This window comes from Pundamilia nyererei, unplaced genomic scaffold (genome assembly GCF_000239375.1).
Source record: "Pundamilia nyererei isolate P.nyererei 1_Seehausen unplaced genomic scaffold, PunNye1.0 scaffold00023, whole genome shotgun sequence".
NCBI lineage: Eukaryota > Metazoa > Chordata > Actinopteri > Cichliformes > Cichlidae > Pundamilia > Pundamilia nyererei.
This window is the reverse complement of record NW_005187424.1, coordinates 3774942-3800908: the sequence shown is the minus strand read 5'-3', so window position 1 is coordinate 3800908 and position 25967 is coordinate 3774942. Positions and strand designations below refer to the sequence as shown.

General features: G+C 40.8%; 1 protein-coding gene across 3 annotated transcripts; it reads right to left on the bottom strand.

Annotated features, from left to right (window-relative positions):
• Nucleotides 1-468: 468 nt before the first annotated feature.
• Nucleotides 469-25842, bottom strand: btbd8 (BTB domain containing 8). 3 transcript variants are annotated; one of them, XM_005727224.1, is made up of 19 exons: nucleotides 25764-25842; nucleotides 24816-24937; nucleotides 22080-22259; nucleotides 20005-20129; nucleotides 19519-19636; nucleotides 17176-17265; nucleotides 16401-16481; nucleotides 16218-16314; nucleotides 15669-15757; nucleotides 13993-14095; nucleotides 13357-13539; nucleotides 13078-13248; nucleotides 10872-11001; nucleotides 9869-9930; nucleotides 8758-9301; nucleotides 8059-8146; nucleotides 6331-6455; nucleotides 4295-6247; nucleotides 469-1136 (listed from the first exon to the last, which is right to left on the bottom strand). In XM_005727224.1, exons 2-19 carry the CDS (start codon nucleotides 24920-24922, stop codon nucleotides 637-639), a joined length of 4746 nt encoding a protein of 1581 aa, XP_005727281.1. In that variant the 5' UTR covers nucleotides 24923-24937; nucleotides 25764-25842; the 3' UTR covers nucleotides 469-636. The 3 variants fall into 3 exon arrangements, with proteins under 3 accessions (XP_005727281.1, XP_005727282.1, XP_005727283.1); XM_005727225.1 differs by lacking the exon at nucleotides 25764-25842 and adding an exon at nucleotides 25505-25593; XM_005727226.1 differs by lacking the exons at nucleotides 19519-19636; nucleotides 20005-20129; nucleotides 22080-22259; nucleotides 24816-24937; nucleotides 25764-25842 and adding an exon at nucleotides 19070-19114.
• Nucleotides 25843-25967: the final 125 nt, after the last annotated feature.

The window sequence follows — 25967 nt, the reverse complement described above, 5'->3', positions numbered from 1 at the left end:
TGGACCAATTTGTAGACTTCAAAACTTAAAATATTAAAATTAGACAAATGCTGGTCGTATTTTGCTGTCATGCAATTAAAAGTAAAGTTTGGGACGTGCAAGTGCTAATGCATATTGATATTTCTAGCCGTAGTCTGAAAAAAAAAAAATGCACAAAGTAGTCAACTTGACCCAAAGTTATTAATCACACTGCTCATTTCTTTCAGAAACACAAACTTTTATTTTTAGTATGACACTAAATGCAAGCCATGAGGCTAATTTTATTCTTCTTTAAGAAATTCAGTTCGTATTATAATTAGAAGACTGTCAACAAAGGATATTTCTGAAAAGGAAATATAGTTCTGACCCTTATTCTTTTCTAGAGCTTCTGAAGCAACACCAATGAAACAATCAAACATACAAAAATGTCAGCATGCATAACAAGCCTGTTTGTGTTGAGAAACAGCCCAATAAGGGCACTATGAGGAATGCAAATAAACAGAATCCAGAGTTCCGTAGAGTCCAACAAAAGACACCAGTCATAAGAACAGAGACAAAATGATATTTTAAATTATAATAAAATAAGACAAAAATCAACGTAATGACATTCAGTTCAAACAGAAGGCGTCAACTGTCCGGCAGGGCTCTCCTCTGAAGTCAGTGATGTGTTTCTAGCTCCACGATGGTCCACTCTCCCTGTGGAGAAGCAGCATCTTCTGGGGAGAAGCTGGTTACAGTAATGCTAGTGGAGGAGTCCTCCATGGGTGAGATAAGCTCCGCCCAACGTTTGAAGGTCTCCTTCTCTGGGGACAGGAAAGCCTGCGAGTCCAGACAGTCACGTGACAGAGACAGAGTCTGCTTGATAAGATACTGGGCCAGGTTGAGCTCCTCAGGTACGGGGTTTATGACACCCAAATTGGACGCGTGGTCTGTCAGGAGCTGCTTGAGCAGGCTCCAGTCCCGCTCTGCAAAATCGCTGCTTTTATCCCCGTCCCCTGTTTGCTTTTCTTCCTCTGCTTGCCGTTTAACATTCCTGTCCTTGTCCGAAAAGTGCTCAATAGCTTCCCCCACATCCATCTCGTAAATGGGGGACAGGGCTTTGGATGGTCGGCGGTCATGTTTGCAGCTTTGATCCAATCTGTCACAACCAATGTCCCCTAAAAACAATTGACAATACTGCACAATGACAAACTGAATCATTCCTGCACAGGTCTTTTACTCATTTTAGAGACTAATCGCTGCAAACTAAAATAAAAAAATATATTTAAAAAACATGACAGAAAATTTACCCTTAATGCAACTGCTCCCTTTAAAACACACAACAACAAAAAAAACAAACAAACAAACCCCACAAAACCCCGTAGTGATGTCAGGTGACGACAACACAGTGAGCGAGCAGTGATACTGATGATCACATATGATTATCACCACAAATTTCAAGTTCATCAGTTCAAAACTCACTCATCACTTTAGATATGCACGTCAAAAGGCAAACAGTTGCTTTGAAGGTAATGTACAGAGGTTTGCTTTGCAGGATGCATCTCTTTATCCACCTGTTTAAACAAAGTAAGCCATGCACTACCAGCACCAGTGAGCTTTGCATTTGCCAGAAAGTAACAGTGATATGTTTTGATATTCACGTGCAGGCAGACGTAAGAAACAGACTTAAATACTGTCACAGAAACCGAAATGCGAGCAACAATGCTTTTACTTAGTTGCACAAAAGATGGCATAACACCATGTTTCTTTAGACATTCTCTGTCTTCTCTACTTTTAACAAATTACAAAAATGGCAAAAGACTGATAATTACAAAATATTTCATGGTTGCATAGGGATAAACCCTTGGAAGTGGTGCAGCAGGACTTCTTTTTCAGGAATATGATAGTGAAAAAAGAGAGACATGGCAGGACAATGAAGACTGCTCTAGACACACGTTACGTACGTTACAGAGGAGGCTACTGACACTACACAAAACCTACTGAACAGAAGTGTATAGACAACAAAACACTTTCCTTAAAAGATGGACCTCTACGTGTCTAGACACAGGTCTACTGGGTATGATGGAAGATGATGGAAAAATCAAAATATAAAACATAAATAAAGGATGGTGCTGATAATGATAAAGCAATTTCAACAACGGCATGCATGTGTGCTGTGCAAAATTGAAAAAAAGGTAAACAAAAGTCAGAAAGAGGTACAATCTTGAATACAAATAAAAAGAAACAGAAAAGCCAGGGACACGTTTCCTAGCATAACAATCTTTTCTGAGCAGCAGTGGCAGTTTGGTGTCATCTACTTTGTACAAACAGTTTGTATATTTGGACTTTTAAGTCAGGTAGTTACTCTCCAAAGATTTGGAAGAAAAAGGAAAAGAAAAAAAACCCTAACAAGTAATTTACCTGATTACAATTTTGAAAAGGTGCTACGTATAACATTTTAACACCAAAAAAATAAAAATAAAATCATCTATGAACAACAAAATAAAACATCACTCCGCTGCAGTTTCACTCCCACATGATTCTCAGTCTTACTGAAGATTTGAGGTAATCTGTTTCCATGTAATAAGACATTGAACATCTTTTATTACAGTCTGGTGTTTCCATGCGTAGAAGCACTTAAGTGCAACATTGTGACAACCATGAAAGTGAATCAATGCGCCATGCATTAGTTTTTCTTAATGCGTCTCTTTGCCATGTTTTTGCTCAGAAGATGGATGTCTACTGTTCAGTGCAGCAGTCATTGTTATAATGTTGTGCTAAATCCTCTCCCTCTTTTTAAGTACTTGTACTTTTATTTAAAAAAAAACAAACAACAAAAAACAACCCTGCAGGGGAACGGTGGAGCTCAGAAACCGCTGTTATACTAAATCATACTCTAATAAAAGCTGGATGTAGCCACTGTGATGCCACCTACTGGTTAATGGACTCATTGCACTTCTAAAGCTCATCATCGATTCTTGAGCAAGAGATGAACATATTTAGACTTGGAGTGCCAAGTTATCAGCTGACGTTTGTATGCTTGGTTAGCAAGCTGTATCAATAAACTGCACCTGTTAGGTAGTGCTGAGTAACAGGCTAATAAATTACTAAAATTTCACTCACACAGACAGAAACTATCCAGTCTGTAACAGAGTTATTTTCAATTCAACAGTGGAGCTGATCTGGTCTGACTTTGGAATCAGCCTCAGGTGGTTATTATCAGAGGAACTGTTTTTAACACTTCCGCTCTGGCTACATTTTTCAGCCCTGAAGGTTGCTGCTTGATATCCGTCAAAACGGGAAGGATACAGCTAGAAAGCAATTTAGTTAAACAAGACAAAATGTTTATTTTAACCTTTGTGGTTTATAATTTGGATTCTATCATTTTCGAGCTTTTAATACAATTAGAATTGGAGTACAAGTGTCCATGTGGGGGGGAAAAGCCAAGCTACATGCTACAGTGCAATTTATCCCTAAGAAGACACCAACGGAAAAACAAACACAAATAGAGTGTCAGAAAGAAAACAGGTGCTGTAGCAGCATGTTCTCATACAGCAGCCAGTGAGATTTATGAAAAATATCTTGATTACTGGCATAACAAAATGATCAACTAAACTATAGTCTTATAGTGCGAGGAATCATACAAGCGAAAGAAAATGAATCGATAAACTGGTATTAAAATGCTTTATGTAGCACCTTCAGCTATTTCAAATGATCTGTGGCTCAAAACGGCCAAAGATTCTTCCACTGCATAAAAGAAATGAAAAAAAATGATAAAAAAATTTATTTTTTATGTACATAAAAGTGCATTGAAAAACCTATGTCACAAGCCTTGTCAGAAACAAGGCAGATTATTTTAGGCAAATACAATTTTATGATCATTTTTAATGAAATGTACACTGTTTTTCTCTTTGATAAACTGAGTTTGAGCCTACATGCCTCAAACTAAAGGTAGTTCAGTTGTTAAAAGATGTACAGTTTCGATGGGACCAATTTCCATCTGTAAAAGGATATTGATGTTGCAAATTCAAATTCACACCAGCTACATGAGAGGGCTGAGATGAGAGAACGTTTTTAGCTATTAAAGAATTATGACTATAGATTTTATTTGAATTTGAACTTCTATTTGTTACTAGTTACTAAACTAGTACACTTTGTAATATCCTTTTTTTCTGAAGGTGGGGTAAGGTATATACTGGAAGTAAGTAAGGTAAAGGAATTAAAGTAAAAGTAAATGAATCCTGTGGGGATAAAATATACCTTCACTGATGGAGAGTGGGGGGATAAGATGGGTTTGGATTTGGGGTCTAGGAAGGATCCGGAGATCATACATTACCTGCTGGAGATTGTGCAGCATGTACAGGAGAGTCCCCTGTCAACTGAGACTCATTTAAGTCTAGATGTAAATCAGCTTTCTTGCTTTCTGAAGGATTGGAGTAATTTTTGCTCATCCCTCCATTGTACTGTTCAGTGTGACGCAGATCCAGATGGCATGGGCGTTCTTGGGGAGGCGTATCTCTGGTGTCAGAGCCCAGGGGAGGACAGCTGGACTTCACTCTGTCTACCTGGATGTGATTTTCCTCCTTCTGCGTGGTGTCCTGGATCTCTGTAAGGAATACAGATTTTTCTTCCTGGTCCTCCTCAGGTTTTTTGTGCTTCATACCTGTGTTTTCAACATGATGTGGCTGGTGGTTCTGTTGGTCACTCAAAGGGGCGCTACTGAACTGAGGAGCAGAAGAGTCATTATCAAAAACATCACAGGGAGTCACATCTTGCTGCTGAGGTGGAGTTTGGACACCGCCCTCCTCTGAGCCCAACTCCTCGCACTCATCAACAGACAGCAACACTGACCGACGGAAGTTAGATGACTGATAGTCTGGTTGCTCGTTCTCCTGGTCCACACCTTCGTCGTCAAAAGCCAGGTTGACTATCCCCTGAAAGTGTGGTGAGGGTTCAGTTGGCAGCGGCAGACCCTGACCTGGAATCACTTCAACTTCTGATCGCTCGTCTTCTGTTTCCTCCTCCTCCTCCTCATCTTCCTCTTCCTCAGAAGAGAAGAGCTGGTGGTCAGGGACACTTTTTACAGTCACAGTGGCCTCAACTTCTGAGTGCTCCTCCTCCACTGGCACCTCATCTCTTTGCAACCACGAACGAGGGCGTCGCCTTACTCCCTCTTCCTCGCTGGTGGTCTCCGCTTCTCTCCCACGCAGGCGGACCTCCACTCTCAACCCAGCCCCACCTTCATACATCTTCAACTCTTCCGGCGTGCTGGTGTCACTGCTGCTGCGACCCAAGAAGTCGTGACAACGCATGGTGCCGCACTTGGACACGCCTCTATCGTTGGAGCAATCATCATCCTGTGAACCTCCTGCATCGTAGTCCTCTGAGCGGGGCTTGATGTCGTCAGAAGAAGTGGTGTGTGTGCTGCCGGTCTCGGATTCTGGGCTGACCTGATGGTGGATGCCGCTCCAAGAATCCTCTACAGGGGTTTCAGTGCTTCCCACGCTGCAGGGGGTATCTACGGGCTGTTGAGTGTCTCTTGGGGGATTTGGCGAGCTGATCTCATGAACATCTTCGCTGATGTGAGCTGGGATGGCATTGCTTTGAGGCTGTTTCACTTTGCTGCCTTCAGTTTTTTTACAAACGTCTGCTTTTGGAGAACTGACACGGGTGGCGTTTTTAGCTGCTGGTGCATCACTGGCCTTGTCTCCTCCACCAGCAGTGTTTTCCAGCTGTACTTGAGACTTCTGGAGACTCTGCTTGGGGCTTGACTCTAGATGACGTGACTCTTCTCCATCCTGGTTTGATGGCTGCGTACTAGGTGCTGCAAGCTGAGCAGAGGGTACTAACTGTGCAACATCTTTTTGCTCAACAGCATCTCCAGAGCCTTCGTTTGGACCCAGCTCTGTTTCGCAGTCTGCCTTTTTACTATTCCCTGCCTCTTTTCCTTTAGGTTCTGATAGCTTGGAGGCAGCAGCAGCTGTAGCGGAGGTTTTAGAGGTTCTTGCAGCTTTTGGTGAAGATTTCTCTGTAGAGAACTCTGTAGTACTTTTTGGCTTTGATCCAGACTTGGCAGCTGCTACTGAGGATTGCCTGGAAGGAGCTGAGGAGGCTTTTGCTGGTTTAGTACTGGACTTCGCAGAGACTCCAGTGGCTGAAACGGGTTTTGTGATCTTCTTTTTAGGAGTTTCACTAACTGTTTTATCTGTTACTGATGGTTTTGAAGGATCTTTGCCATCTTCTTTCCTGGGAGAAGCCGTTTTTCTTATGGAGGATCCATGTTTGGAGCCTTAAAGGAAAAAAAAGGACAGAACATTAATACTATGCAAATGGTGTAAAGACAGACAAATTAAGAAGATTTTAAAACTTCACCATGGTGATCTGGTGTGCTCCTTCCCTTGGTATCTGCTCTTGCTCCTGTCACTGCAGTGGCCACTTTCTCTTCTGGACCAGTCTTTAATTTGCTAGTTTCTCTCCCACCAGTTTTTTTGGATGGACTGATGAAACAGGCAGACAAAGCAATAAAAACAATCATGTGAGAAAAAAATTATTTTTTTTTAAACAAATACTTAATTAACACTCCGGGACAATATCATCATAAAAATATTTACAGGAAGAGCTGCAAAAAAAAACAAATCATGAATTAATATTTAACACCAGTGGGGGGCAGCAATGTTTTTTCTCCAATTTGGTCAAGGGCAAGCTTCTGAGACATGAGCAGACTATAAATCCAAGGAACTTTTAGTGGTTACTTCGTGTCCTTGTGAAGGATGTTTTTCTTGGCTTTTTAACAAAGTCAGACTTCAGGAACACAAACACAGAGGACATTTTACAGTCTGAGACATGCTGTGGGCTCAAGGTCAAAATGTCTTTTTTAGCTGAGATATTAGGAGAGAATTTACACAGCAGAGGTAAACAGAAGCTTCCTCTGATAGCTGTGATTGCTAACAGCAAAAACAGAAAAAACGATCAGTTTTCTCACAAAAATTTATGTGAAAAGACAATTTAGCGATAACCATTTACCACAATCCACCACCCACACCACACTCAGATGAAAACTCAAAATGGACCCAAAAATGCAACAAAGATATTTTTCAAGTATTTGCAGGCTAAGGAAGAAAAAAAAAAAAAAAGATTCGTTGGTTTCTTTCTGGGGAGCCAATGAAATATTAATATGCTCCCTTGTGATGCAGACGTCAGGTGATGCTGACTGTGAAACCGATATTTTTAACACCTTTGAAAGACCCATAACAGGCTTGTCAGAATACACTACACAGTTGCTTTTGTCCTCCTGACAGCCACATGTGACCTAAAAAAAAAAAAAGAAATAAATCAGGCAATAGTGTGCTGCAGTGCACATCTTAATTGCCCTAGATTTACATTGCTAAACATGCGGTCTCATGCATGTTTGGTTTTCTACATACTGACTGCTTGAAACCAATGAGACTGAGCGAGTGTCTGCTGGATGTGCTTATTTTACAAATTACGTTTAATATACATGAACACAAAAGTCTCTGCACTCTCACATCTCTATTTGGGTGACTGAGTTGTTTTTGACCTTCTGACATATTTCCAGTACTGCAGGTGGCAGAAGTGGGTTTTTTTGGTCACAGAAATTTGAGTTATAGAAGAGCGTTGTCTATTACACTTTTCTTTTAAAGCTGCTTATTTACAGAAAGTTATTAGCAACCAAAATACAAAAGGAAGTGACTGTTTGTTTCCCAAACCCTTGAAGTAAACAGCTGGCTGTGGCTGTGGCTCAGGAGGTGGAGTGGGTCATCTTATGTAAGGGTCCTTGGGACCAAATTGCTCCCTATGCTTCCATCAGTGCATGAGTTGGTGCATGCACTTAAAGATAAAGAATAAAGCATTGCATGATTGTTTGACCATGATTGAGTGAGTGAGTAAAAGGTGCTTTGAGTGCTCAGTTAGAGGAGAAAAAAGATACAAGAGACAGTCCATTTAACATATTAAAACTTTACTTGAATGTCATTTGATACTAAGCCCCCAAATGGGAACATCTAAGGGGTAAATGTAACCATTAGCATTTGACTGAATATATTAACATGTTAAGTGCTGCAATGCTAGAGTTAAACTCACCTGCTAGTCTTTGTTGCATCTGATCTCTGAGGAGCTTTTGTCATTGGGGATTTGGTTACTGCCTTGGCCTGGTGTTTGGGCTTTGCGCCTAAAACAAAGAACATGGATCACATGCAGAAGTGCTGCAAGCAGAAGTTTGTGAGTGCACTAATTTCATCCCTCCAACTATATTTAAAAAAACAAGAGAGTAGAAGGAAATAATAGAAAGGTGGCCTAATGTAGGTGCTCTTAGCGCTTAAGCTCACATTACAGGCAGTTGCTTTCAGGGTGGAGTACGGGGGGACACATGCTGCATTTGTACCAGTTGAGGCCCAGTTGAGCTGTGAACACTGATATCAACTCTTTAAAGCTTCACTCAGTAAAAAAAAGCTCAAATAATCAGTCACACCACCCTGTGTGACAGCTGTAAAGGGCTTTGACCTCTGCTGTTTTGTTTCCAAGGACAGGCACATGCACTTTGTTTCCTCATGAATCAACATTCATACATGACACTGCCCTTGTCTTCCACAAAATCCCTCCTGGCCACAACGCCACTTTGATCATACTAATTAGTCTGGAGGCCCCTTCATATTTCAGCTACAGTTTTATCCCTGAAGTGTCAGTGAGCTGACTCACTAACACTTCAGCCTGGCTGCTGTGATGTACTATACAGTAATTGGTGTCAGTCAGAATGTAAAGAAGTCAATAAAGAATGTGAACCTGGAACAGAGTGGGTGTCATTGCGAGGGCTGCTGGCACAGTTCTCTGGAGATGCACTGCCTGATGTAGATGAAGTGTTGGGCTGGGCTTGGGTGGTGCCAGCAGTGTTGTCAGCCTTTCCTGCTGAGCTCTTTTGAGCTTTCGTTCCTGCTGTTTGGCTTGCAGATGTGCCGCCTGTGGGAGAGGTTTTAGGCCTTGCACCTGGATTTGGCTTCTTTTCATGCTCTTTAGCCCCAGGAGAGCTTCTGGGGCCATTGGCACTGGCTATATCACGTCTAGCTCCCGCACCTCCCGTGCCATTGACAACTGGCACCCCAGCTGATGCTGTCTTTGCTTTTGCTGCTACACCTCTGTCTGATGGTTTCTTCACATTCTTTGCCTTGGATGTTTGACCATCCCCTGGTTTGTTAGCTGCCCCAAGGCCATCAGACTTCATGACTGATGCAGCACTGCGAGAGGAAGGATTTCTGTTTACAGACACCCGCTGGGTCCTATGAACAGGAGGACTCTCAGGTGCAGATGAAGGGCATTTTATAGCCCTTGACTGCAGGGGAAAAAAGCACATTAGTTATGTAACAGTATTACTGGAGTGAATTAATAAGCCACAAAACAGAGCACTGCCTTAAGAAAGTAAATCATATTAGAGTTTCCTACGGAACACTAGAGCATACCATTAGAAACAATGCCATCTATCAACTCAGATCTAGACAGCCGCCTGAGCACTCTATAGTTAGAGCTAAGCTATGAATTCTATTGTGTATCTCTTTGTCTTTTTTCACTCAGAATCTATCAGCTGAACATTCCTCTTCTCACTGCTTCAAACCACCTCCTGAAAATCTTCAGCAGCTCTACTGCTCCTAACCACTCTTGGCAATGTCTATCTGAAATGCCTCAATCAGCTTATCTTATCGACACATCTGCTGTTCTTTTCATACGGTATCCTTCTCCTGTGAGGGTAAAGCCATGATGACATATGGCATGCAACAGACAGGCCACAACTTTTCTCTGAGCTAAAGCAGCCTCGCAATCATAAAACTCAGAGTCCTTAATAACAACCACAATAAATAAAAAAGGACCTTAAATGAGGAAACAAACCATTTAAAAGTATTACCTGTGAACTAGTGAATACAGGCTTTTTTCCAAGTCTTCGACTGTCCCCTTTATCAATCGCATCTGTCAAAAAAAAAAAAAAGAAAAAAGGATGAAATCAAGTTCATTTCAATAAGCCAATGAGGATTCTGCCAATATTCAAATCTGAGCATAACACAGATGAAAAGGTGGAACCATTTTCTTTCTTTTTTTTTTGTAAATGACGCCGTCCTGATGTCCCGTTCGTTATCTGAGCTAAAGCAGCCATTCTGTTCATTCACAAATTCCTGTTTCCACACCCCATGTTTACCACTAAAGAAACAAACATTAAATCAGTGGACTGATGGGGTCACCTGTGTCTGGTAAGCATTCGTCCAGACAGAGGATGGCCATTTCTATACTTCATATCTAATATTGCTAAAAATTAAAGCGAAGTGAAATTTACTCTATTTGCCAAAAGTGCATTTGTTATGTTTGCATGCAAGAGTGAATTCTGATTGCAATAGGCAAGAAATATAGCAGTAATAATCACACACCGACACCAGCCAAATATATTATTCATGCAGTACATTTCAACACACTTCTAAGAAAGCAGTGTATTATTAGTATGTGCAAAGCAGTGCAGACCGACAAAAAACAGGAATCCAGCCTTTCATTCACACCCATTAAAAAACAAGCATGGCGTATCTGGTGCCTTTACCATACTGCTGTGCACACATCTGTCAAACACTGTTAAAATATAGCTTAAATGTGTAGAAAAGAGCCCTGGCTAGACAATAAATTGGTTAGCAGTGGCCAGGTTACAGTGCAGAAAGAAGCCAAGAAGTATTAAATCAGCCAACAGCATATGCTTCGGAGCTTTGGTTCCTCTCTGATGATGCAGAACCACTGCCTCAGCACTAGGCTGGGTTAGGGAGAGTGAAAAAAAGAAAAAAAAAAAAACCCACTTACATCCACACACCGCATTAAGAACCTTCTGTGTGCCTGGATATAATAGGTCCCATAAATGGAATAAAATTATTTACCTGCCAGTATCCTCTCTCTGTGTTTGGATGATAGAGACTCCCATCCCTGCGTGTGGCGAACCGCGTAAAACGTCTGAAGCAGGAAGGTCCAGAGCCGGCCGCGTAGCGCACAAATCTCTTGCCTGAACGGCTGGCGGTAATACAGAGGAGAGAGGGAGGAGAAGAATGGAAGGGGTGCGCTAAAGCACAAGCGAATCAGCAGCTGCTTCAAGAACCCTTCTCCATGGCAACAAATACCCCCTCCCTTCTCCCTTTGCTCGCTGAATCTGCCCCCTCCCTCTCCTTCCCCGTCTCTGTTGCAGAATCAACTTGGGCTCCCTTGAGAGAAATCTGTGATGTCACGGGCTGATGCGGACACTCCTTTTTCCTCGCTTGATTCTAAAAAAAAAACAAGGCTGGACAAGTAGGGAGGAGCGATCTCCACCTCTTCCGCCTTACCCACAACACATACCCTTCTCTGGCAGATACACAGGCTACGCAGATTAGTGAGGGTTACACGTCACAGTCTCCCTGTGCTTAATCCATTGTGCCGTACTGTACAGTATTTAGAGGGGTTATGTGCTTTGACATGTTCAGCCAGGTCACTTTCTCCTGAAAGTCCTCTCACAAGCTTAACGTTCCTGTTTGAATGGTTTTATTAGTCCCTTTAAATAAACAGTGACACATTACATGCCACTATTTCTATACTTGTTCATCCAATAACTCAGAATTAGAATCCACATTTTTTCCATTTTAGTTCCTTTTGTATAGAAAACATATTACAAGGGGCCTCTAGAAATGTTTAATCTGTCATGTCTGTAATTTTTTTTAATTAAAAATATTGTAAAATATTTCACCAAATGTCCAAAAGTCACAGGATTAAGAGTGTGTTTTGTACAGTGCATTTGCACAGGATAAGCAAAGTCAGTGCTTTGCTCAGACATCTGTGCTCTCCATCTACAGACCTTAGGTTAATTTTAATAACTGTTGAGTCCATTTAAAGACATCAAAGTATTCCAGGCCAAATGCTTTTAATGAATATTTTCCTCCTTACATCTTAGATGTTTCAGTCTTTGCATTGTATTTTGTGTAATATCATTAGTCCTCCTGATTTAAATCCAAAAAGGCTGTGTAAACTTTCGCATGAAACTTTCATTGTAGCCCCACACCTCTTGTGCTGGGTAAAATTAAAGAGTAAAGGGTGAAGTGAGTACAAAAAACCAAACAAACTGCAAATTATAATAAATAAATAAACACTGGATGCACAGGATGAATGTTACAAGCCTTCTGTCCTTGGTGAAAGATGCTAGGAGATTACTAGGAGTACATGTAAGTTCACCAACACTCAACCAAGCAGAAACTGTCACACGTGTAGTTCTCCATGAGGTGGTAGCATCTGTGTGCAAGCATTTACACTTCGACAGAAGCAGAGAATATGAAGGATGCTTCTGGCGACTAATTTCCTAAAAAGGAAGAATCTCAAAACTGAGATTCAAAAATTTTCACTGACAAGATTAACTATTGTGTGTATATTTGAAAACTATTTCAACTCATGACTCACATGTGTCAACAAATATTTAACCAATAACCCACATTTTGTGGCACGTGAAACACTCCACACAGGTTAGTTTGCTAAACATAGCTAACATTAGCAGTGCTACCACCAGTAGCCTTCTTTGCCTGCAGGTCAACATCCAGCTGATTGTACAGAAAGTGGTAACGTATGTTTGTATAAGTTTTTGCTGACAAAGGCTACATGCAACATCCTTGTTGCACGTTAAAATCCTGTAACATCATCTGTTTGTCTCTCATTTTCCACCTTGCCTTTTTATGAGGGTTGTTTCCATGTGCTCCCCCATTACCTACCACTTAAAGTGGCTGCGAAAAATCTAAGAACCAACAGTTAAGTGGTGTCGTACATTAATAAAACACAATGTTAGAATATTTAGTCCTCCTATAATGTTGCTGATTTAACAGATTATTAAATATGAGGGTAAAATAATGTTTGCTTAATAACTTGTCAACAAAAATATTGGCGTAACATATCCTGGGTGAACTAAAATTTTCTTGCTTGCTTTTTCAGGTGGTCTAGGTGACTTACTATTACCCACCTTTGATTGTAATTAATGTTACAGATCTACATGGACTGAACTAAGCAAGGAAGTTTCATTTAACTGCACTACACAGATGTGATACAGTAATATAATAGAATTGTGACTCATTTCACCTCCTCTAGTTGTTGCAATCGCCTCTCCATGCAAAAATCCTCCTCAAAGTCATCTTCGCAAAGCGAGTGCACAGCAGTGAAAAGGTCACAGCAGTTATCCACAGTCACACCTTCCCTGATGGCTGAACAAAGCTTCCTTAACAGCGTGGGCTCTCTAGTAAACTCTTCTCTCTGTAACGCAATCAGACATAGAGATAAATATGGGGGCTGCTTCTTGTTACATTTCCAGAAGATCATAATAAATCAAAGTGTATTTGTATGGCTACTTCACCAACTCACTATGCAAAGGTCCTTGAAAGCCTGAGTGTCGGTGACTTTGGGGAAGTGCTGCACAATGACACGCAAGCTCTCCTCCTGCAGCTCTGTGGCCAGGCTTCTCACCTGTTGGGCCCACTTGACTTCAGGGAGAGAGCCAATCAGCTGCTCAGTTCTACAGAGCATGGTCACGGCGTTCTGCACAGTCTGCATGGAAATATCTATAAGCTAAAGAAACTCTTGCTACGTGACAAAACAAATTAAAGCTGAATGAGCACAACTCCATACAAAACTCTTTTACTCCTGCCCAGGACCTATTGATCAATTGAGGGATTCCCCCGCATTGTGCAACCACTCTTGGCCAGCACAGAATCCCAGTACTTGGCAAGCATGAGCAATATATCCCCCCAGTGATGTAAGACAGGCTCACGACTCAATTATCAATAAAAAGGCTGGCTCACTCCCCATCTGTCTGCATCATACTCTTCAATCACCCACCCATTAATAACCAAGAATTTAATAAAGGTCATCTTTAATTAGATCATGTTCAAATTTCCTTCCTGTGAAAAAAAACCCCCAAACAACACGGCTTGATGATACTTTATGACCATCTATTATATGAATAATTACAGCTGCAGACTCTGGGGGGGACAGACTTACCATTGTTTCAGTTACAGCTGTTAGGCAGGCTCTGTGGAGTTCAGGTGGCAACAGGGAGAAGTTCCTCTCACACCAGACTTTCACAAAATGCTCTGCAACCCACCTAAAATGACATATTAGAGATTAATAGGATGGCTAATTTTCATTTCAGCAATTCTATCACTTATTCCTAAATAATTTCTCTGCACCGTAACCCTGAGGCTCTGAGTATCAGCCAGCAGTGTGTTGCTTGAGGGAAGAAAAAAAACAATGAATGACTGAGTGAGCATGAGAGGCTTGGTAACGCACTGCTGCAGAGAACAGCACTGTTCGGTTCACCATCCCAGTCGCGTGACTCATCAGACTCAATAGACACAACAGGGTAAGGGCAGCCCCTCCTCCCCACAACTTACATCTACACACACCACTTCAAATAAGACCCATCACAGCCAGCTCACAGCCTCCCTCAACACATCCGATTCCTCTGACCTACATTCACACGATTCTTGCCCACTCACTGCAGAGTGCAACACCACAGTGTGCAGTAGTATCAGATGCGAAACTGAAAAAAAAAAGACTTAGATGCGCATCACATGTGAAGTGTATAAAATCCGAGAGCAGAATGAAAATATGTAATATCTGCTGTAAAACTGGTGTTTTGTTTTGGTGCAAAACACCCGATTTCTTTGAGCTTCATTGTTCCACTGAAGCAAAATTCATTCACTCTCATGTGATGATGTGATTGCTTCATTGGTTGCCAAAGTAAACGTCTTTACTGAGCACTGTGGTAGTTTGAAACACGCCATGAAAGGCTCTGTAATGGGAAACACAGAATCAGAACAAAAAATGTAGACACCCAGACATCAATTCACACAGCATTAATATTTAGAGGTTGGTAACTTACACTGAAATTATAAATACACAAGCCTAGCATGGGACAAATATCACATATTTGTTTGCAATAATTAAAAATTATCCCAGGTCCCCTGGTATTACGTATCCTGTGCATAGGTCTAACTCCTATGAGAGTTATGAATGATGCATTGGCAATTATGAGATAAATTATGAGATAAATTTGTGAAAAAGTCACAAGTCAAATTCCTGTTTTCTTGGCGTCAAGCACAGCTCGGTGAAGGTCCTAAGAAGGCAGTGCTCTGGATCACTTGAAGCCATAGCTCAATCAGAAGCATCAAAAGTAAACAATGAATCAAAACTGAAAATAAACTTTGTAACAAATAAAGAAAGAGCTAAATAAAGAACTACTTTATTTAGAATAACTCCAATCAGCAAAAGATCTGTCAAATGAATGCTGTGTAGTTGTAGTCTCAAACAAATCTCAGGACGAGAAACAAAGCCAAAGGGGTGAGCTAAGCCACAAACAAAATCTCATATTGACTGATTCTAAGTTTGAGAGTTTTGGCATTAACAGACACCACGATGGATCAACACTGAAACACCATTGCGGAAACCTTAGAGTCTATACGTGCGATTTGCTACTCTGGAGTTGGACATCTGCACTGAATAGACTCCAGCCAGGCCCAGGCTAAGAAGACACAGCAGTCCATTCTTTAGAGAGATGCTTCACCCTCTGGGTTCTGAAACCTTGTGAGTATATGTATTTGTAAGCCGTAAGAAAGCTTCCAAAAGTGTGGGAGTCTTGTTAAATTGCCCAAACAGTGCTCAGTGTAGACACTTACCGCTTACACTGCATATGGAGGTTTTGAAGACCTAAGGCATGTGTGAAAGAGAGGCACTCAAGGACTGTTCTCTGAACTCCATCAGCTGGCTGCAACCGCACACAGACAAGAAAAAAAAACAAACAGCAATACAAGTATATAAAATGCTTTCAAACCGTTTCATTTAGGATGCAGTAGCATTCAGTACTGAGAGACTAAAGAAAACAAGAGATGATTACCTTTTTGAAGAGATTTTCTAAGGACACGTAAAGCTAAATGTGTGGAGACCACAAAAACTTTTTTCTTTTTTTAAAGCCATGATGCCACATACTATTATGTACATTAAAAAAAGGACACATCCTGCATTAGAACTAGGGACTTTTCTGAGGCCATTGAAGACACATGACTGTGAGAAGATTGTGTGTGAAGGCTGAAACTATTTTTTGCTGTGTGATCATAAATTCAACGTATCTGAAAAATCAAACTTCAACGACATGCTGGTTTTAATGACATTTTCATTCAAGTCCATGAAAGCCATCCATCAAGGTACTCTGCTTGTCAATAGCTCACCTTAGGGAAGAAGCGGCAGTAGTCTCGGGTCAGAACCATTTCCACTACATCTTTCAGCCCCTCCAAACCCAGCATGTCTGCAGCCAGCACCACCTGACTGTGAAACAACAGACACCACATCCACGTCAGCATCTTTTCTTGGTTCTGAGTTTTATTTCTGTCAGTTTCCTGTACATACAATACCTGGCACTGGCTCTTCTGGGCAGATCCACAATGGCTCCGTACATGAACTGAAGCAAGATTTCCATCTCATCTGGCCCCAAGCTAAAAAGATTAAAACAAACTCTTTATAAGCCTTGAATTGGAGGTTAACAAACGAAACTGCCCCAGATCTCACTCTAATATTCTCAATCTATGCACATTTCTTTGGCTATAAAGCCAAATAAGCCAGTAAATAAAAATCAATTTATCATGCAGCACTCGATCCATGTGCAATATACGGGCCTCACAGGTTCCCCTACATGTGCAGGCACTCTATTCTGATTTCTGTCTTCCCCGTTACCCTTAGATCAGTAATGCTGAGGTGTGTGACACGTCTCTCCCTGGAGGGAAAAATGGGCTTCATTTGCCTCTGCCATTCTGAAAGAAGGAGAATGTGAGTGGTGATGGTGATGCTGAGTGGGTGGGTGGTAGCGGGGGCTCTTCAGGAGGAAAAGGATGAGAAGACATTTATGTGCCTCGCAGAGGAAACATTCCAACTTTGCTTGGTTGAAATCTGAGCCAACTATATGAGATTTCACTGACAGCACACCGGCTGTGTCTGTTTTTGAAGTGTGGAGTTAAACATGGCATTGTGAGTGAAACCACATACAGTGCAGAGCCACCTCTGTAGCAATGCATGAATAATTAATGCTCTATATGCAACTGCACAGTTCAGAAATTACGTTAGACCAGAAGTGGAGGTGTATTATTGATCCCTATGTCCTGCTGCTACGTGATGCTGATGTACTGGCCTTACCCTTGCAGAGTGATGCACTGTCTGGAGCTCTCCATCCAGCTCCCGCTAAGCATTGCTCGGAAGTACTGAGATCGTGCACACAGGATTGCCCTAGAAACCCAATAAAGCAGACAGCTGTATGTCAGAGAGCCACCTACCATTTATTCTTCACATCATTTGCAACTGAAATTGTTTGCACTTAAGCAGCTTTGAAGTGACAAGCAAGAAGAAAAAAATTAAATAAAAGAAATTGAGTTTTCTTGAATCTTTAAAGGCTATTTTTATTCTCTCTGACCTCACTGTACCATCACTGGTGTAAAAATACACCAGACTAGAATATTTATAAAAGGCATTAAAGACACGAGAGATTTTTCTATAAATTCCTTTTTTACTGTACACCCTTGAGTCCACATTGCTTTCTTTCTTGTCTTATGGCAGCGTTTATCAAATATTAGTGGCATGTAAAATAAAGTCTAAATGTGGTAAACCACACATTTAATTAATGACTTTGATTTTCTTAGGCTAAATAGGATAGCAGGCAGTTTGTTTCACAAATGCTTCTGGCAGATTTTGTTAAGGTAAAGATATGTCATCAGTCAATTGGTTTAACAGTAGGTACAGTTTGAGGGGTTCAAATATTTTTGGTTGACTACTGCTGAACTCTAACAGTTAATCCATTTTCTTCACCACTCATTAAATCCAGGGTCATGGTGAGCTTATCCCATGTGTTCATTAGGCAAGAGGCAGGGTACACCCTGGTCAGGTCCCCAGTCCATCACAAGGCTAACAGACAGAAACAGACACCCATTCACTTTCAGATTTACACCTTTAGCCAATTAAGAATCACCAGCTGACTGAGCATGCATGTTTTTGGATATGCCATAAGAAGCTGGAGTATCCAGAGAACACCAAGCGGGCAAACTCCACACAGAAAGCCCCCCCCCCCCAAAAAAAGAACAACAAAAAGAAAAAGAGCCCAGCTTCTCCTCTCTGCTGAGCTTTTTATGGCTAATGGGTCCCCTGAGCAGGAGCTGGGAAAATCCTGTCTCCATAGCTACTACAACCTCTGCACTGCTGAATGACCGCCCACCACCGCTGCTTCACATTTGCATGAGTCAACAAGCGCTTTATTGTTTAACATCTGATAAATGTGTCTGTGATGTGCTGAGGTGAGGCGCTGCCTCCGATGTTTTGTGAACCAAAAAATAACCAAGATTAAATGGAGACCACACGTAGGCGCTTTAAATTCAATCCCATCAACACATAACACTTAGAGAATCTATGGGAAATTTATCAGAGGAAACAAGGAACATAATAAGGCAAATAAAGATATACCAAGGCAATTTTTTCAGCCTCAAAACAATACCTATACTTTGGTTTTTGGATACTGCTAATACCGACTACCCATCAAATACTTGTAGTAAGTCCATAAGCTGCGTTCCTCACTCTGATCAAGAAACTATAAATTGTTCCTTTATGTGTGAGGTAACATCAGGCTTGACTTCAATATTGCTGGATTGAACATTGGACTGGTAATTATTATTAAAAGAACAAATTACATCAGACAAAGATGAAGGACAACATGAACTAATTCATGTTATTCAACAAAAATATTTGCTCGAGTTTTATTTGAGCTCAGTGAGTCTTTACTGCATACTATTTTATGGTCATCCTAGTTGTTTCCTTTCCAGCCTCACCTGTGGGGAACAGCTGACAAGAGACAGGTAACGAGTAATAACATTAAGCTTCCCAAAAATTTGAAACCAAACATATGGAGAAAGAGAGGAGCTGACAAAGAAAGCACCATGGTCAGAGCTTTCAGTCACTTGGTTGGAGTTTGCAGTTAAAACAGCTGCAAAGAGACAAAGCAAAGCTGCTGGGGTAGCAGATGTGAAATACCTCTAAATTGTATTACCTTCTTCCATACTATGTTAGCTCTCAAACCAGCCATTAGTGAACTGCTGCTGCTGCTCTGTGGTGTAATGAACAAAGAATAAAACAGACACTACGTAGCTCAGCCCAATTCAGCCTTCTGAGTCAGAATCAAACAATATCCGATCCAAATACTGCACCGATTTTTGGCTAACTCTAATTCAGTGAAATGACCTGAATTAACTTAACTGTGCCTTACAGTGTCACCTCACTTTTTCATTCATATAACACAGCCCAGTGGTTTAATCTTTGCTTGTTTTCATTCAAACTGCATATAATTTTACACGTTTTGAGTTACGGTGAAAAAAGGGTTATTTCTGTATATGATCGTATAAGCTTAGAAATAATTGTAAATTGAGCTGCAAAAAAACGTTTTTTTATTCCCAGTGTTTGGATACAGATGGCTGAAAATGTTGCCATGAATAGATCTACCTGTGGCAGGAAAAGACCTGATCTGCTACTTGGATAGTAATGTCACACTGCTCTCCCCTTTGGTACAGATCCAGCAGGTCAGCTCCGAGGCCAGAGGCTGGCTCGAGAACAACAGCATCTGCACACGAGTTGAGAAGGATAATGAGGAAGGACAGGAAGTGGAGGGTGAAAAAAAAGAGGAAAGCTTTAGGCTTATATTAATCTGCTGAGACCACACACAGAATGTGTGTATATGAGAAAGCTCTCAGTAAACCAAGTTAAAAATACTGTAAAATATAAAAGCAGAGTAAAATCATGAACTAACCACAGCGTGGCCATGCTGTAATTACCAACAACAACAGGGATCTCAAAGCGATTAGCTCTTAAGTGGATTATGGCTGAGATAACATGATGGGAAGAAAGTGGAGGCGGGAGAGTTGCTGAGCAGCTGAGCAGTCACATAACTTGAAATAAACCCTTCATGGAAAAGAGGCTGGATCTGTTTACCTGATTCAGTGGATCTATGAAGGTCTGCTGTGTCGGGAGCAGGCAGAGTACTTTCTGGCACGGAGCCCTCAACATCTGGGATTATTGGAGCCGAGCGCATGCTCTGGTCTGCTGTGTACACTCGCCTGCAGGGGAGAAAGACTAAATTTAATTAAGAATCTTTCATACATATTAAAATGACAGTCTCATCTGACGCAGCTAGGCGATCTAAACTGTGCCGAATTTGCTGTTCCTGCTTAGTGAAGCATTTAATAAAGAGGCTAGCAGGCCAGACCTCTGCCCTAACACCTTCTGAAAGGCGATTGCTCTGCTCTGGGTATTGTGTTATTGTATCAGTTTGAGTCACGGTCATAGTCAAAACAACAAAAGAGGAAGAAAAACGAACCAAGCAGACATTTTCTGAGTGGTTTCCCCCAGAAAGAAAACAAACAAACAAAAACAAAGAAAAAACAAAAACTCTTTACGTCTTACCAAGTCAGCTGGATGGTGTAATCACTTAATCACTTAAATGAGGTCTGCTCATTTTGGTTCAATTTTTTTTTTTTTAATTGAAGTTTAGAAAAATAATACAGACACAACACTGCTTGTCATGTAAGTCTCAAAGAAAAGCAACAAAGCAAACATAACAAATTTAGACAAACTATAAAACACTACAACTTAAGACATTCCTATATATACTTATTTTAGTGTATAAACAATATAATATCAGTGAGTAAAATGTTTTTTCACACCTCATTTTGTTTTATTTCACTATAATAACCTTGCCTAGGTGTTACCAGCTAAATGCAAATTTTTAGCCACATGCTTGAAAGTATATTCGTTTTTTGCTCACTGCTGCTGCTCCCAGTGGCCATTTAAAGATCGAAAACGTATCATTTTTGCTGGTGTAATGAATGAGGCTTTAGTAATCTCCTCTACTCAAATCTAACAACCAACTGTCCTTACTTGTTTTTAACTGTTTTAAGTTAGTGCAAACAGATGCAGAAACAGGGAGCTGACTATCACGAGAGCCTCCCTCCTCGCTGCGTGTCCTCACTCTATAAGACTGAGGTGCAGTTCAGTGCTATAAGATATCCTCTGTACTTTATCAGTTTATGTATGCGTCAACTTTCTGTTGTTGTTACACAATTTTTTATCATAGATGTGATTAAGAGTTATTCTGTATTTTAATGTTGGCCTAGGAAACATTTTAAAAGACTTCTGACGAGTCTTCTAATTGAAATAAACATCCAGAAATACTGCTTCTCCCCACCTCTTTCTTTCCCTTAATCTCCTGAATTAATATATAAAATTTAGAGTTCTTTGTTTAACTAGCATGCTTAGCTACACTGTAAATGACACACAGGATGAGTTTAAGTTTAATTAAAATTTGAACAAATTTGGTGACATTGCTGCACAGATCACTTTTTCCTGCACCACCACAACGGTGGACATTTTCATAAGGATTTCTGAGCAGTTTATTCATTTTAGTAATAAGGTTTAGTGTGAGGTTTCATTTAAATTTCACCATCCACAAAACATCACTCATTTGCTTCCCACCTACCACATATAGCAGGAAAAAAAAAAAGCCGAACCCTTTCAGTAGCAGCAGTTTCTATACGACCTTATTTAGAGTGCAATGTCTAACTATTAAGAACGTCTTCCAGAACTAGGTAATAGAATAAGTAGTGCTGCTGGGAAAGAAGTTTTAAAGTGACTTCTCATTTCTGTGGCAGTGCAGTCGTAAGAGGAAGGCTTCTTGTCCTAATTTTAATTTGCTAATGAGACTCCATTCATTGGATCAAAGCCTGCGCTGCAAGGCTTTGATTAAAACTCAGTTTGCTATTTGTGCGTCTCAGCAAGAACTTGAAAATGAGCAGTGTAATTTATTATTCAATAGCTGCAGCATTTGCAGAGCTCACTGAATCAAGATTACCAGCGCTTCAGAATAAATATGGAGCACTTGGCGCCCCCTGTCAGACAGACACTGAAGCAGCAAAGATAACACATCAGGGAATAACTACCGTCTCATAACACCCCTACAAGGAAGCAGATGTAGAGCAAAGGTTTCATGTATACTCAGGGAAATGACCTACCTAAGGAAATCTTTGAGCCCAGACAGCTCATAGTCTGGCAGATGGATGATGATGGGATCTTTGTGCGTCTGTCCCTGAAGGACATCAGGAGCTCTGGCCAACAATACAGCTCTGTGTGCTCGGATCGAGCCAGAGCCAGCATACAGAGAAACATCAGCCTCCAGCTCCTCCTGCAGTAGCCTGGGGAAACACATCACAACACTTTAACAGCGGTGTTTAACAAAATAAATAAAACAACAAAAGTTGGGAAACAGTTTCGTATTTCATTGATCTTTAAAAACAAACACAGAAAGGAGACAATGAAGAAAAGGCCCAAGGCTCTGAAGATTCATCTGATGTCCCATTTTTCCACTTGAGAACAACACAAGCAGAGTCCTGAGGTGGTCTTATCATCTCATCCAGCCTCAATAACCAAAGATCCAGAAACCAGTCAGCTGATGGCCAACTGTGACACTATGACTTCAAACTCCGGTGCTGTGTCCACTTGTATTACCCTTTGATTAGAAATGCTGCCCGTGCACCAAGGAGATCCACATCCCAGAGTTTCCATTTATCTGTGAAACCTAGTGCAACTTTGCTTGCACCAAGTTTTCAATTCCAGATCCACTGATCCTATTATCTGAGGAAAAGCTCTACCCACGGCATTTCTTAAATGCAAGTTTGAAAGTAAGTAAATATAGTAAACATTGTACCTTCTAGAGGTTATTCAACAATAATTCCTCTGCTTCTGTGTTCTTTTAACACATCATGAATAATTATGGTTTTTACAAATACACTTCTGTCATTTCTTATTATTATAACTCTAATATGGAGCCAAGCACATTTAAGAGACATTTGGAAAGCAATCTTTTTTTTCCCCAAAGGAAAACTTGGCCTGATTCAAAAGAGCACTGGCTGTGAAACAACATCATTTATTAGACTGTGTCAAAATGGTCGATAAGTACATGTAGGTAACGTATATGCCAATGAAGCTTCTTAAAAAGACAAGAAAATGTCAGGCGCCTTCATCCAACAGACAAAGAAATACTGACAATATGTCAGATGACATGGGTTACTATTTCACAAAGAAAGAACGAATACAGGAGTGAAAACCAGCTCTATACTCTTAACATTTGAACAGCACTGGAGTTACTGCTAAAAAGTTTTTTTCCCCTCAGTTATAGTGATGAATATCTCAGTGTGACACCAAATCTTTAATCAATAAAGCTGTCTGACAGGCTGTGCAATCGGTTTAAATGCTATGAGTGTGTGTGTGTTACTGAACATTCAGAAAATCTAGCCTGGGTTATTAAGGTACAGACACTAGATTTTAACTTCAGCTTTACTTTCTATAACCACATTTTGCTGCTTTTTTAGAAGCTTTTAATTAAATCTTAGAAATATTTTTTAAGTAGCATACAAAGGTGGCATAGTGGTTAGCACTGTTGCTTCACATTAAAGGAAGGTCCTGGGTTCAAATCTGCTATCTGGACAGGGCCCTTCTGTGTGGAGTTTGCATGTTTTCCTCATGTCTGCATGGGTTCTCCCTAGGGCTGTTCGATATAATGATATATATCGGATGACAATATAAAAAGTCTATCGTTGCATTTTATGCTATTGTTTGTTTCGTGGTGTCGCAAAATAAACTGTTTACGGCAATATTTTTTCACTGTTTTGATGGTCACTGTAGTGGCTATATTAATTTCTTAAAGTTCTCTCTTTCTCTTATATTTAATATAACCACACTACAGACAGACAAGCGCCTGTTTTTAGGCGTTGTGGTTAGCAACAACGATGGTAACACCATCGCGTGTCCGCTTGTTTATGTTCCACATAAACCTTTCACAATAAAGCTCAGGATCCTGTTGAGACTTTTCAAAATAAACTGAATCACGTGAAAGAGCAGATTATTTACGGATGAGAAGTAAAAAAAAAAGACACCAGGTGCTAAAAAATAAACCTTAGACTCAAACGTTAGAACAGGCTTTTCCCTGCAGCACGACGTGTAATAAATACAAAGAAAACGGCGGCTGTTACAACTTATGTCTAAAAATATATAGTTTCATACATTGTTAAAACACTGGACTCCAGGTACGCGACGCCTAGCTGGAAACACTTCCCGCAAGTCGAGCTGCCAGAGAGTCACAGAATTTACAGAAAATGTTACATTTTTGTGATTTATATCGTTATCGGGACGATAGAATTCAAATATCGGGATATGAGATTTTGGTCATATCGCACAGCCCTAGTTCTCCCCAGATACTTCAGCTTTCTCCCACAGTCCAAAGGCAGGCAGTGGGATCAGATTAATTGGTGATTATAAACGGGGTGCAGGTGTGAACTTAAGTATGAATCGCTGAATGCCTCTATGTGATAGCCCTGTGACAGACTGATGAACTGTCTAATGTGTACCCAGCCTCTGGCGTTATGGCAGCTGGGATAGGTTTACACTTTACCTGAAAAGTGAAGTACTGCAGTGACATTTTCTTTCCCTGTTTTTCTCAATCTTAAATTGAAGATTCTCTTTCTTTGCAAAATCTGATATTGAATTAATTAAGCTAAAAGTGGTGTTTTTTTTTTTTTGTTTGATTTAATCAGCTCTTTCTACAAGTTCACATTACTGGACACAAGAACTGGTCAATTTTTATCCTTTGACAGCTCGGAACTGCCTTGGACAGCTGGATGAAAACTTGTGGCACATGTGTCAAAGCCCAGCCTTTAACACTGAGCTTTATGAGTCAGTGTCAGACACCTTACCTGTTCAGGTCTGCAGACAAAGCAGAAGATAAACATCTCTTCAGCTGATCCTTGTGTTTGCGCTCTTTGACCTGGAATTCGAGTCTCGCTGCCTCACTGGTGATCATGGTGTGTTATGTTCTCTAAAAGTGAGACAAGAGGGAAGACACACTTCAGCTTGTGAACTCAAAGGTGTTCTGGTGGAATGGGAACCACATCTTCCAGTGGCATGCTGTGTGCACACTATGACAAAGTGAGGCAGATCATCACAAACTGTGACAACTACACCAACAAGGATCACCTGACAAGTGCTGTCACATAGTCCAGGACAACAAAAGGCTACTGCGTTCACCTTTTTTCCCGTAATCATATGCTGCAATACCATCTTTCTCCACAGTCGCTGACTCATATTCGCTTTCCTTTTCTATCCAAAGAGGCGCTGTTAGCAAAGTTTAGCGAAATCAATGAAACCTGGAAGAGGTGACCGCAATAACGACAGAAAATCACCACGTTACGTGACCGAGAAATTTATTTAGCCGTACCCTTAAAAAGGATGATGATGTTATCCATGGTAAAATACCTGCTTTCGTGTGTTTCCAACAGAAAACACACCCAGCACCGCAAATATTAACCAGTGTCTGTTTGTGTGAAGTTTAATACTCAATAAAGCAATCCTTTTACAAAATTAAATACACGGAGCCCAAATTCACCTGCTCTAGCTCAGGTGTTTCCTCGTTCTCTGTGGGCTCCAGTTGGTACTGTAAGCAAATCAATCTCATTTTCCTCTGGCTGCTAGCATGCTAGCTACGAGGAGCTACCGTTAACAGTAAGCTACCCCCTTTAACCTTTAACTACCCTCGTCAAAAAATACACCTGCACAAATTAACTCCAGTCGATAGCTGCCTGCGAGCACGAGGCCCGGTAACTGCTCGTTAAGGATAAAATAAATGAATATGCTGACCCACTGACCAATGTTGTTGACATCACTGCTACACGCTGTTCGCCACCCACTACGACGCGGTTTGTCAAACGAAAAAGGAGTGGACAAGCCGGAAGCTTCGGAACATGCGCAGTACACCTAAAAAGCTACCTAGCTAAAGAAAATGATGCATTCACGTACAGCCTCTTCTAAACAGACAAACACAAGAATGGACGGGTTTGTTTGGTTTGTTT

What these genes read in the sequence shown, in the direction of transcription:
- btbd8 (XM_005727224.1), bottom strand. Translation starts at nt 24,922, where the DNA reads ATGATCACCAGTGAGGCAGCGAGACTCGAATTCCAGGTCAAAGAGCGC. An exon ending in GGGCTCAAAGATTTCCTTAG is followed by an intron (nt 20,130 to 22,079) that starts GTAGGTCATTTC and finishes TCTCCCCTGCAG; the next exon opens with GCGAGTGTACACAGCAGACC. An exon ending in CAGGTCTTTTCCTGCCACAG is followed by an intron (nt 17,266 to 19,518) that starts GTAGATCTATTC and finishes TTGGGTTTCTAG; the next exon opens with GGCAATCCTGTGTGCACGAT.